The 13,217-nt window shown below is 42.7% G+C and overlaps 1 protein-coding gene and 1 pseudogene across 3 annotated transcripts in view; both read right to left on the reverse strand.

Moving 5' to 3' along the window:
* Positions 1 to 13,217, reverse strand: part of Borcs7 (BLOC-1 related complex subunit 7) — a 51,315-nt gene that overhangs the window by 11,025 nt on the left and 27,073 nt on the right. For 2 of the 3 annotated variants that reach the window (XM_020171190.2, XM_074078418.1), the window contains 2 exons: positions 8,756 to 8,791; positions 7,001 to 7,181 (listed from right to left, as the gene is read on the reverse strand). In XM_020171190.2, the coding sequence (XP_020026779.1) occupies positions 7,001 to 7,138 (138 nt within the window). In that variant the 5' untranslated portion in view covers positions 7,139 to 7,181; positions 8,756 to 8,791. Of the gene's footprint in view, positions 1 to 7,000; positions 7,352 to 8,755; positions 8,792 to 13,217 lie in introns of those variants that run through there. The other variant, XM_020171188.2, reaches the window with a different exon arrangement.
* LOC109691291 (zinc finger SWIM domain-containing protein 1-like) lies at positions 4,135 to 6,980 on the reverse strand (annotated as a pseudogene).

Genomic DNA, 13,217 nt, shown 5'->3' on the forward strand with positions numbered 1-13,217 from the left:
TTGAAATCCACCCATGTTGCTTGTTTTGTTTTTTTCATTTTTTGGTGGTTCTAGGGTTTGGACTCAGAGCCTCAAACTTCCTAGGCAGGTACTCTACTGTTTGAGCCCTTCCACCAGACCATGTTGCTGTGTTTAACTCTATTTTGTGCCTTACTAAATATTCCCTTGTATGGGAATCATTTCAACATATGTTAAAACTGGGCATGCAGTAATTCGGGAGGCTGAGGTAGGAGGACCCAGAGGTCCAGGTCAGCCTTAGCTGCATTTCAAAACCCTCTCTCAAGAACAAAAACAAAAGGAAACAACCCAACAACATGCATGACACTGTGTACGTAGCTTCTCTTTCTCTGTACAGGAAAGAAGTCAAAAGAAGGTGAGCTGAGGCCTTGGAAATGATCCTGAGATTCCGAGAAGGGATGAAGACAGTTTATGGTAGAGTCGGACGGTGGCCACAGTTGACTGACTACGGCTCCTGGGGTTGGCTGTAGGGAGCTTAATAGTGAGACATATGCTGAGTTGCAATGAGGGCATTGCACGGTTGACATAAATGCAGGCTATAGGGCAGGGGCCATCTGGGGACCTGGGTGGTGTGTCCATGTCTGTCTGGGAAGGACTGGCATTAGCCTGCAGCCTTGGCTAAATGCACAGGCTGAGTTCTTGGATTTGTTGACTATGACATTCTCCTTTCTGACTTTTGCTCTGTGGTTCTTGAACCACACCTGCAGAGACATGGGATCAATGGGGGTATTTTTTGTTTGTTTTTGTGGTACTGGGGCTTGTACTCAGGGCCTTCACTTTGAGCCATTCAGCAAGCCCTTTTTTTGTGATGAGTATTTTTGAGATAGGATCTCATGAACTATTTGCCTGGGCTGGCTTTGAACAGCTATCCTCCTGAGCTCTGACTCCTGAGTAACTAGGATTATAGGCATGAACCACCAACGCCTGGCTCCATGTTCATTTTTGAGGCCATTTCTTTCTTCAAGCTGGGGTCCGGGTATGGGTTCTTGTTGAACACGAGGTTCAAAGCTTCCAACTGTTTCTCAGTGAACATGGGTTGTTTCCTTTGCAGAAGCTTCTAGGCATGCCTTCAGGAAGGGCCTGGGAGTCTGACCTCTTGGACTTAGATGTCTTCTGTGCTCAGATATGTTCCTAAACTCCAGTTTTTCTCTTAGCTCCAGGCTAAGAGACTATTGTCTTGTTTGTAATTAACTCAGTAACCATTTGTCTTAGCTACTTATCTTCACCAAGTTTCCTATTTTCATATCAATAGCTGGCCTCCCCCTCCATACATCTCTCATCACTTTCCATGTTATTTCATTAAATTATGTAGCAACAATGGCAAGCACAAGTGTCATATGCAGATTTATGAGAAAACATAATACACAAGCCCAGCACTGAAACAATGACAACAAAAACCCACAATGAGCTCTCACTAAACACAACTCAAATGAAGAAGTGCAGGTGTGCAAGAGAGTACTCTATTACTCACAAGCACTCACTGTGCTGTGGGCATAATTGGTGTGTTCTTCCCCACTTTCTGCTCCAGTCATACTGGCATCCTTGCATTCCTTGTACACACTCTCATCTCAATACCTTTGCATTCGACATTTCTTCTGTTTGGAACTCTGGCTCCAACTATCCATATGGTTTGCTCCCACATTTCATTCCATTGTCTGCTCAAATGTCACCTCCTTCCCTGATCACCCAATTTAAAGTAAATCCTTTCATCATCCTCTAGTCATAGATTTATTTTTCTTCATAGCATATACCACCACTCAAGTTTTGTGTGTTTATCTGTTTATTATCAGTCTCTTCACTAAAACATAAGCTTTCTCAGAATAGGGATTTGGTTTCGCTTATCCCTTAAACCTAGAACAGGTCCTGGCACTCAGTATCTGTTAACTGAATGCTGTGAACATTCCACTCATAGTGTTTTATACATGAAAACTGTCAGCTAAGCCGGCGCCAGTGGCTCATACTTGTAATCCTTGCTACTCAGGAGGCAGAGATCAGGAGGATTGAGGTTCAAAGCCAGCCCCAGGCAATTAATTCTGTGAAACCCTATCTCGAAAAAATCCATCACAAAAAAGGGATGGTGGAGTGGCTCAAGGTGTAGGCCCTGAGTTCAAACCCCAGTACCACACACACAAAAAAAAGAAAACAGTTGGCTAATCAAACAAAAACACTATGTGGAGACAGCTGAAGAGGCAATGCTGTATGGATTAGAGGGGTTTGAAAGTCAGCATGGCACTCCAATAATCTCATAGGCTAATAAAGGAAATGGCAAAAGCACTTAACTATAGAAAAAGTATGATAAATGCCACAGAAGAGATCTGGTAAAAAGACAAAGTTCAGAATACTGAGAGATGATGTACTAACCCTGTCCCAGAAAGCCAGTTTGATTTCACCTTAACTCAATCCATACCATTTAATAAGTTCCCAAACTAAATCTCCTATAAGCTGGTCATGGTGGTGTAGAACTGTAATCCCAGCACTCAGGAGACTGACGGAGGACAGTGGAAAGTTCAGGGCCAGCATGGGGTACATAGCAAAACCCTGTCTCAAAAAATAAATAAATAAATAAATCTCCTACAAAAAAAGTCCATGTGAAAAATATATAAGGATGAGGACCAGGTAGGGCAGGCCATATTAGGACAGTCAAAGATGGCACAGTGACTTTCTGGTCACTTATCCAGCTAGTACCACATGAGAAGTATATCCAAGAGTGTGAATATTATTATCACTCTTATTATTATCAGTCTCTTCACTAAAACATAAGCTTTCTCAGAATAGGGATTTGGTTTCGCTTATCCCTTAAACCTAGAACAGGTCCTGGCACTCAGTATCTGTTAACTGAATGCTATGAACATTCCACTCATAGTGTTTTATACATGAAAACTGTCAGCTAAGCCGGCGCCAGTGGCTCATACTTGTAATCCTTGCTACTCAGGAGGCAGAGATCAGGAGGACCTTCTTCCTGGGTTATTATCATTATTGTTATTACTATTACTATCATATTATTGTTGCACTGGGGGTACTTGTGGCATCTACAAAAGTTTTTATAATATATCATAGTTGAATTCACCTCCTCCATCATTTCCTTTTTTTTTTTTTTTTTTTTGGAATATACCACATTCAACTTTTATTGACCGTGGGATGGAGCAGGGATAAAAATCCTGGGAGCCTGGCTAAGACACCTCCCTGAGCACCCTTCCTCTGGTTGCTCAGAGGCTCCCAGGCCAGCTCACATAGGACACGGGTCAGGTGAGACATCTCACCTGACTATGGTAGTGGTTACCACATGGCAGCCTTCAATATTGCCACCCAAAATCTTCTCTCTTATCTTAGAGCAGGGTTGCCTGACTTCATAAAATCTTTGAACAGAGAATTGTTTTTATCTTATGAAAAGGTTAAACTAAACCAAGAATATACAACAGTGACTATGTGATCATCAAAGTCTACACTATTTCCTACTGGGCTCTTTCCAGAAGAGATTTGCTGACTCCTGTCTTTTTTTTTTTTTTTCATTTTTCTTTTATTATTCATATGTGCATAGAAGGCTTGGTTCATTTCTCCCCCCTGCCCCCACCCCCTCCCTTACCACCCACTCCGCCCCCTTCCTCTCCCCCCGCCTCAATACCCAGCAGAAACTATTTTGCCCTTATTTCTAATTTTGTTGTAGAGAGAGTATAAGCAATAATAGGAAGGAACAAGGGTTTTTGCTGGTTGAGATAAGGATAGCTATACAGGGCATTGACTCACATTGATTTCCTGTGTGTGGGTGTTACCTTCTAGGTTAATTCTTTTTGATCTAACCTTTTCTCTAGCTCCTGGTCCCCTTTTCCTATTGGCCTCAGTTGCTTTAAGGTATCTGCTTTAGTTTCTCTGCGTTAAGGGCAACAAATGCTAGCTAGTTTTTTAGGTGTCTTACCTATCCTCACCCCTCCCTTGTGTGCTCTCACTTTTATCATGTGCTCATAGTCCAATCCCCTTGTTGTGTTTGCCCTTGATCTAATGTCCACATATGAGGGAGAACATACGATTTTTGGTTTTTTGAGCCAGGCTAACCTCACTCAGAATGATGTTCTCCAATTCCATCCATTTACCAGTGAATGATAACATTTCGTTCTTCTTCATGGCTGCATAAAATTCCATTGTGTATAGATACCACATTTTCTTAATCCATTCGTCAGTGCTGGGGCATCTTGGCTGTTTCCATAACTTGGCTATTGTGAATAGTGCCGCAATAAACATGGATGTGCAGGTGCCTCCTGACTCCTGTCTTATGGAGCTAGACACATTCCTGGTAGCAGGCTATAGTAGAGTAGAAAGCTCTTGTCCTTGTTTGGAAAGGAAGGCTCGTGAAAGTACAATCAAGAGAGAGAAGGAGTGTGTGTGTGTGTGTGTGTGTGTTGGGAAGGACGTGAGTGTATACTTGTGCTATGGCATCTCTAGGCATCCAGAGTGATTAGAGCTGCACCTGCTCGTAAGGGCTGATCCAGCTGTCAGCCAATTCCCGCAGGGTGCTGTACCGTCGCTCAAACTCCTCCTTGCTGCAGTGCTGCAGGAGTCGACCCACCTCCTCTGTGAGAAGTGCCACTGCCAGGTGTTTATCTATGGTCTCCCTCCACTTGCTGCCCAGGACACTGTCTAAACTGGTGGCACAGCCTGCTGTCCACTGAGCCTGCAGCATGTCTGGCTGGAGCACTTGGTGGCGGGCACTGAGCATGGCCAGGATGTGACGGCAGGGCAGGTGGAAGGCCTGGTTAAAGTAACAGCTGCAGCTGGCAGGGGGCTGGGGCTGCACCTTGTGGGTGTCCTCTAGGATATGTATGTTCATCTTTTCTGAGCCAGAGCCAATGAGGTGCAAGCTCTCCCAGGCAGAGCTGGGCTGCTGGTCCTGTGCAGATGGCATTGAGAGAGTGTTGGATGCGAGCTTCTACCAACTGTTCTACTTTGGGGCTTTCAGGGCTGACATCTGAAGGGGTACGATTGTTCTGGGGACTCCCCACGCTAAAGCTTGCTTTGTCTCCAGGGTTCTGCTGCATATAGCGGAACAGAGAGGCCATTCCTTGTTTCTCAGAGGGTATGGTGCCAAAGAACTGAGGATGCGGGTGGTGACCTCGAGGCTCTGGAAGTATCAGCTGCTCTGGGCTCAGCTTCTCCAGCGGTGGGCCAGCCAGATGCGGTCGTTGGGCAGCCAGTGTGAGTGCAGCTCAGGCAGCCGGGCTGGGGGGATGCAGTTGCTCAAGAGGGTGTACAGCTTCCTCAGGTTGCCTGATGTGGCTAAGCACATTGTGCTCTGCAGGGAGGTCAGGAGCAACCTTTCCACAGGCTGTTTGAGGGACAGCTGATAGAACTTGCCCTGGAGGAACTTACAGATGTGGAAGGCTGAGAGCAAGACCTCTGCTGTGGGGAACTCCATGGTTAGGGTGGGCAGCACGAGGAAGTGGGGATCCACCAGGATGGTGCAGACTCTCTCCCATGCTGGATTAAACTTCTTGAACACCTGGAACACCTGAGCCAAGCCTTCTGCATCCTCTTTGGCAGGGATGGCGAAGTAGACTGCCCGGGTAAGAGGCCCCTCCATCTGCACTCGAGGTCCATCCACCAGGAAGGTTATAGGTCCGGTGGATAAATAAGACCTCAGGAAAATGGGTAAAGATATCTTGCATAAAACAGCTCTGGTAGTTGAAGGTATACACCTGGGTCCGTCATTCTCCTTTATCCCTCTTCCCCATATTCCTGGAATAGTTTCAACTCTGCCTGGGTTTGAATGCCCTTTCCTAGTTAGGACAAGCTAAATTCTTCTCTCTATCCCTTATGTAGAAAAGTACCTTCCTAATTAATTATACAGACTTGTAGCAGTCCCGTGATATAAATCAAGCCCCATGACATCTTAGGAATGCCCAAGCTCCTGCGACCTGGGAGAAGTGAAGGAACCAGTTCTGCGGATGACCAGGAGGGTACTGGAGGCCAGCGTGCGCCAAGAATGGACCTATAGGATTCCACTACGAACTGTTGTTTAGGTTAAGGCGAAACCCTTATGTATATACACACACACACACACAACCACGTCCCCCACTCCAGCGCTCGGGGGCACCAGGTTTCCAGAGCCCGCTGTGTCTCTCCGCTCAGCCATTCTCTATCAGTGAAGTTTCTTTCCCGCCTGTAACTCAGGTGCTCCAGCCTCTCATTCTTGAGTGTTCTGAGAGCAAGAACCCATTAACGCTTCCGCGGATTGCCCGTGACAGACTTAAGGATTCAAACTACATAAAACACAGCCGTGTAAATCCTCAGTAAAGTTTATGACGATGCTCAATACATACGGGTGGTTAACTATGAAAAACACCTTTTTTTGGGTGGTACTGGGGTTTGAACCCAGGGCTTCGTGCTTGCTAGGCAGGTACTCTACCACTTGAGCCATGCCCCCCAAGTCACCAGAAAAGTTCCATTCAGGGAACCAGCCAGAACACAGAGAGAACAGGACAAAGGAGAAAGTTATTCTAGAAACAAGAATGTAGTCAGAAAGACAAACAGGAAAGAACAAATCCATACACAGACGACTCAGAAAAGGGCAGGAGGAATCTGAGACGTTGAAAGCAAAGCCAAGCAGAATTTCGAAAAGGAACCTATCTTCACCAGAGACAACCCCGAGAATAAATAAAGAATAGCTATTCCGGTTCTAAAGCACAAATTCCACTTTTTTTTTTTGCAGTACTGGGGTTTGAACTCAGGGCCTCACACTTCCTATGCAAGTGCTCTACCACTTGAACCACGCCTCCAGCCCCACTCAGATTCCAAAATTATTCACATCACTCTACCCGCTAGGTCACTAACTTAACAGGAGACTAGTACCCAGAATGCAACACGCGCCTCTGCGCACGCGCCCGGCTCAGGGCACTGCATAGGCGCCTACACTCCCCAGAGTGCACCGCGACGCCCTTCCCACAGCTAGTCTTCGGAGTGCCGGTTTAGGAAGAGACCTCTACCAGCTCACCTCGGAGCTCCGGGAACCCTTCAGCACCTGCTTGGTGAGCGCGATCACGTCGGTACCACAGGTATTCACCTTCTCCGTGAGAAGCCCCTTCACTGACTGACCAAACCGTGCTTGCGAATCCGGCGTCCCAGTCGCCATTATCTCAACTAGTGAATGCTTCTGTACCGACGATGGCGAGTCGCTGCGGCCAAAAGAGATGTAAAGCGGAAGGAAATGAGGTGTGTCTTTTCCGATCGTGGGAAAAAGAAGGGACGCATGCGCCTTGCGAAGGTTGCTAACTAAATTCATTTAAAACATTCATGATAGTCCTAAGGAAGACAAGTCTCAGCCAAGCATCTCAGGAGGGGGTGGAGGATAATTTCAGCAAATCTGTGGGTTAGAATCAGAAGGGCTAGATTACAGTCCAGATTCTACCACTTAGTAATTGTGTGGCTGCAAATAAATCAACCGCTCCTCATCTGTAAAACAGAAAAAATAATGTTAGGGGCCGGATGTAGCTCCGTGCTAGAGCACGTGCCTAACGTATTGGAAAGTCCATCCCCAGCACGGTAGTAATTATTAATAATAATAATAACGTTAAAGTCTACACGGTGTTACGAGAGTGAACTGAGATCATTCAGTTTGATTTCACAAACATTTCATGAAATATCACACACTTTAGTGGGCTAGGGATAGAGAAAGAAATGAGATACAGTCCTTGTCCTCACTGGGTCCCCAGACTGATGAGGTAGACAGGCTTGTAAACGAACATGAACTAGGGAAGTTTGGCTCCGGTGATTCACACCTGTAATTTTAGCTACCCAGGAGGCAGCGATCAGAAGGATCGCAGTTATAGTTCTGATCGCAGTTATAGGCCAGCCGGGGCAAATAGTTCTCGAGACCCTATTTCAAAAAAACTCAACACAGCTGGTGGAGTGTCTCAAGTGGTAGACTGCCTGCCTAGCAAATGTGAGGCCCTGAGTTCAAACACCAATACTGCAAAAAAAACAAAAAACAAAAAAAACCCTAGGGAGAATCCCCTAACAGGAAAATTGGCAAAAGACTCAAACACTCAATTCAAAGAAAAATAAATTCAAACGGCCAATAAATGTGAAGAGTACTCAACATCACTAATAATTTTTAATGATAATCTCTATTCCAAAACCAAACTTTGGAAATGAATTAATATGAATAATGTCTCAAGTAGTTCCATTTCTTTCTTTCTTTCTTTCTTTTAGTTAAATTCACAGGAGAATAGTATTATTTTGAAATTTTACATTTTTTTCAAACTTACCTGTACCAAGGGGAAAAAGGGAGAACAATGGAAGGGATGAACCAAACCAGAGTGCTTACTATGCATATATGGAACTGTCACAACGAAACTCCTTGTACAACTATCATATACTAATAAAAACTATTTAAAAACATGAAAAAAATTACCTGTACGCAGTATCAACATTATTTTTTTTCCAACTGTCGAGACTTATGACTGACATTTTCATTTAATTTTTTTCCTAATCAACTTTACTGAGATATAATTTGTGTATAATAATGACATTTGTGTGTGTGTGTGTGTGTGTGTGTGTGTGATGTTGGAGATCAAACCCAAAGCCTCACACATGCTAGGCAAATAACCTACCACTGAGCTATATCTGCCCCACCCTTGACATTCTTTTGAAGTGCAAAATGTGAAACATACACCTGTCTACACCCCCACTGTTAAGATACCAAACATTTTAGTGCTGGGGGCATGGCTCAAGGTGGCAGGGCACTTACCTAGCATGCCTGAAGCCCTGGGTTCAGTCCTCAGTACTGAAAAAGACAAAAACAAAACAAAACATGTAGACCATTGTCATCACCCCCAGAAATCCACCACTCCCTCTACCTCCCACTGCAGGCAATGACTATTTGCTTTCATGAACTGTAGGTCAATTTGTATTTCTGGAATGTTGTATAAATTGAATTACACAGGAAGTACTTTTTTTTTTTTTTGGTCTGGTCTCTTTCAGCATAATAACTTTGAGAATCTTCTACACTGTTGTATTTAACTAGTCTGTTTCTTGCCGAGAAATATTCCACTGTATGGATATAGCTCACTTTGTTTAGCCACCTACCTGTTAATGGATATTGTGAACAAAGCTGCTAGAATGTAATACATAAATCTTTATGTAGGTTGTTTTAATTTCTCTTAGGTAAGTATTTAGGAGTGGAATGGCTGAATCATATGGCAAGTGTTCAACTTTTCAAGAAACTGCCAAGCCACTTTCTTTTTTAAAAAATTCAGGGCTTCATGCTTACAAAGCAGGTGCTCTACAAATTGAGCTGTGCCTCCAGCCCATGCTGCTCTGTTTATTTTGGAGATGGGGTCTCATGAACTATTTTCCTGGACTTGCCTTGAACTACAATCCTCCTGATTTCAGTCTTCCAAGTAGCTAAGGTGAGCCACTGGTGCCTGACTAAACCACTTTCAAAGTAGTTTATCATTTTACATTTCCAACAGAAGTGTATAATACTCCAGTTGCTCCAAATTCACAAATGTAGGAAAAGATGCATTTTTCTGTAGCCATGATAACAAGTAGCCACCTATGTTGGACAAACCAGCCACTGACAGGTAGCCTCCATGATCCCCTCCTCCTGATGTTCATGCCTTGTGTGATCCCCATCTTTCAAGTGTGGGCAGGATTTGTGACTTGTTTCTAACCCCTAGAACATGCACAGGTGATAGGAGATACATAATCATGTTGCGTAAGATTGTAAAGCCCATCTTGCTGGAGTCTCACCTTGGTGATCAACTATAGGCACCATCCAGTTACTGAGGGCTGAGTCTCCAACTGACAGAAAAGAAAATGAAGCTCACAGGGAAATAATCAAAAGAAACAGGATACTAGTAACTAGGTGAATGAGAAAGATTCTTCTCTAGTGGAGCCTCCAGACGAGAGCTGGCCCCTTGATTGTAGCATTGTAAAACTCTTAAGAAAGCCCAGCAAATCTGAACCTGGATTCCTATCCCACAGAAACCAGAAGATAATAAATGTGTTGTGGACTGGGGATGTAGCTTAGAGATAGATTATGTGCTAGGCTAGTACTGAAGAAAAAAAAAAAAGTTGGAACCTGGGTATGGTTGTACATCTGTAATCCCAGCTACTCAAGAAGCATAGGTAGGAGGATCGTGACTGAGGCTGGCCTCAGGCTAGAAGCAAGACCCTATCTGAAAAATAAAGCAAAAAAGGGCTGGGGGCATCCTTTTGACAAATCTGGATCATTTTGAAGACCCTCACTTGGCAGCATTCTATTGAGCCTCAGATCAACAGGTGCACTCACTGGACCTCTTGGGACCAAACCTTGCCCTTTGGATCAACTGTCATGTTGGTCTGAACTAAAATTTGAATTCTTATTAGTTCAATTGAGTTCATGTTGCTGGATTTATTTAGTTATCCAATCATATGTAACCAAATGGGTTTTTGAGTAAGGTCTTAGAATAAGGCTTTGTATAGGGTAATGAGACATAGATCTTTGTACTAGGTAATTTGGCCTCCTGGTGTTCCCTCTTTTTGTTAAATCTAGATTTTGTATAATTATTAGAGATTTTGTAAGTGTTCTTGCCACTCACCTGGTTATTCTCCTGCTGCTTGTCTCCCTTTTTCTCCTGTTTATTATATTTCAAAGGTATTTTGCTTTTCCTAGAATTATCTTGTTTGTTTTTGGGCAGAAGAGAGTGTTCCATAGAGAGTGGGCAGAGTCTTAGGCATGACAGTCTCCAACTCAACCTATGCTAGCCCTGAGAGTCAATGACAGATCTGTTAGACTGGAGATTGGCTAACATTACCAGGAATACCTTTTGTTAAATAAAACCACCCAACATTTTTCTACTTGTTAATTAAGTAATTGTGAATTATTGCACTTTTTTCATATTATCACCTAATGCTACAACTTTCTTAGGCAGTAAAGAAAAATCTCCAGATTGCTTCTGTAATTCAAGAAGTGCCTGCTATTGCCGGGCACCCACCAGGCGCTCACACCTGTAATCCTAGCTACTCAGGAGGCAGAGATCAGGAAGACCGCAGTTCAAAGCCAGCCCAGGCAAATAGTTGGTGAGACACTATCTTGAAAAAAATCCATCACAAAAAAGAGTTGGGGAAGTGGCTCAAAGTGAAGGCCCTGATTTCAAGCTCCAGTGCCGCAAAAAAAAAAAAAAAAAGTACCCATGACCAAATTAGAACTTTTAGACATCAGTATTAAATCTTCATGTAGCATTGTTTGTTGATTTGCCTCTCAATAAATATAAAATCTGCCAATATGAGACTTGATAAAGTTAAATTGGATTCTTGTGGAATCCAATTCCTTACCAAAACTCACTCGTTCAAATGATTTAATTGTGGCCCTTTCTAGATCATACAAAATAAATCAAATATAAGTGTAGATTACATAACCTGAGAGATGGTATGCATTTAAAATAATTAAATTATTTAAAATGGTACTTTAGGGAGAAGGCCATGGAGGCAGAGGAGGCTGGGCAGGTGAGAGGAAGAAGGAAGTGGCTACCTGGTGGTCATTGAAACACAGGCAATGGCCCAGGTCCTGGGAGAATCCCTGGGTTATCACTTGACACATTTTGAACAATACCTTCTAGAGAAGTGCTATACACTCTGCAATCACCAGATATATCAGAGTTTTCACAGATATTTTTCATGTGATCCTGTCTTCTTTTTTTTGGCAGGAGGAGGGGTGGTACTGAGGTTTGAGCTCAGGTCCCCACGCTTGCCAGGCTTGAGCCCATCCTCAGCCCTTTTCTGCTTTTAGTTATATGCTTGTAATTCCAGCCATGCAGGGGGCAGAGGAAGGAGGATTACAGTCCAAGGTTGGTCTGAGCAAAAAGGAAGAGACTCTACATGAAATATAACAGAAGGAAAAAAAGAACTAGGGCACAGCTCATCAGGTAGTAGAACACTTGCTTAACAAGTACTAGTTCAAACCCCAAAAGGAAAAAAATGTAACAAAAAACTTATATAAATGCTTATTTAGGTTGTTTAAAGTACAAAGGGCTATGGGTCACAGATCTTCAGCCTAAGAAGGAATATTGACTTCCTCTGTATCTGCTGAGGGGAAAGTGAAGTACTGTCATCTTTGAGCCTTGTAAGCATAAAAGAGATTAGAACGCTCATATAAGTCAGGCCTTGCTATGCAGTAGCTTGTGAACGGACAGGTTGAATGAATGTCTGGGTGACTGTAGGACAGCTTGATTGTGGGGCTGAATGTGACTGTACACAAGCTTGATCCACCTGTAGTGGCTGGTAGCAAACCTACTAAGTCATCAAAAGTGAGATCGCAGCCTTACTGTGCATTGGACATGAGAACAAAGACTGTTTCAGCAGCAGACATTGCTTTACTTTTCATGTGTTTTCTGTTTCTCTCCTTAACCCCTTTTAGTTTGCATTTATTTTTAGTTGCTTCTCAAGTCAGAAAACTTCAGGAAGGTTTCCCTGTGCATTTGGACCAGATGAGTGTTTGGTGCTATGAACAGTTTTCCATATTGTCCAAACTAATTTGTGTAGATTTTTGCATGGAAAAAAAATGATAAGTTTCCCTCAAAATAGACTATGTTGTAGAACACAAGTTGACGTAATAGTATAAAACAGAAAAATGTGTTTTAAAAGGCTATTCTTTTTATTTTCAGAGACAACATAAAGATCCTTACATGAAGCAAATATGCAACATAGATTTTGTTGAGTCCAATAAGGAAGAAAAAAAATTTCCATTGTGATAGAGTATTGTGCTGTGTTTGAATGTTACTTGTTTTCAAACTTTGCTTTTATTATGAAAATGATATGGAAACTTCTAAAATGAAATTCAATATATATGTACTGTTGAATAAATACTGATAAAGAGAAAAATGCTATTTTAAATGGTCTAAATTTTTCTACAGACACTCTTTAAAAATAATCAAAAGTGAATTTAGCTGATACTTTAATAGTACCTAAAATAATGGCTGGCCTTAAGATAATTACAGGACTCTGAGAAGCTAATATACTACTATGAACATACTTTGAATAACATCGTGCTAGACAGACTGCTCTCCTTAAAAGTTTTACACAAGGGCCTCACATAAAATAAGAAAAATAATAAATTCATAGAGACGTTCAAGAATTCAATCATAGGTACACAAAAATTTGGTCCACCAAATTCTTAGAAGAAACTCTAGCAATGATTGAGTTGAAAATGCATTAAGATAAGATCTATC

The sequence above is a fragment of the Castor canadensis genome, chromosome 7, assembly GCF_047511655.1.
Source record: "Castor canadensis chromosome 7, mCasCan1.hap1v2, whole genome shotgun sequence".
NCBI classification, from domain to species: domain Eukaryota; kingdom Metazoa; phylum Chordata; class Mammalia; order Rodentia; family Castoridae; genus Castor; species Castor canadensis.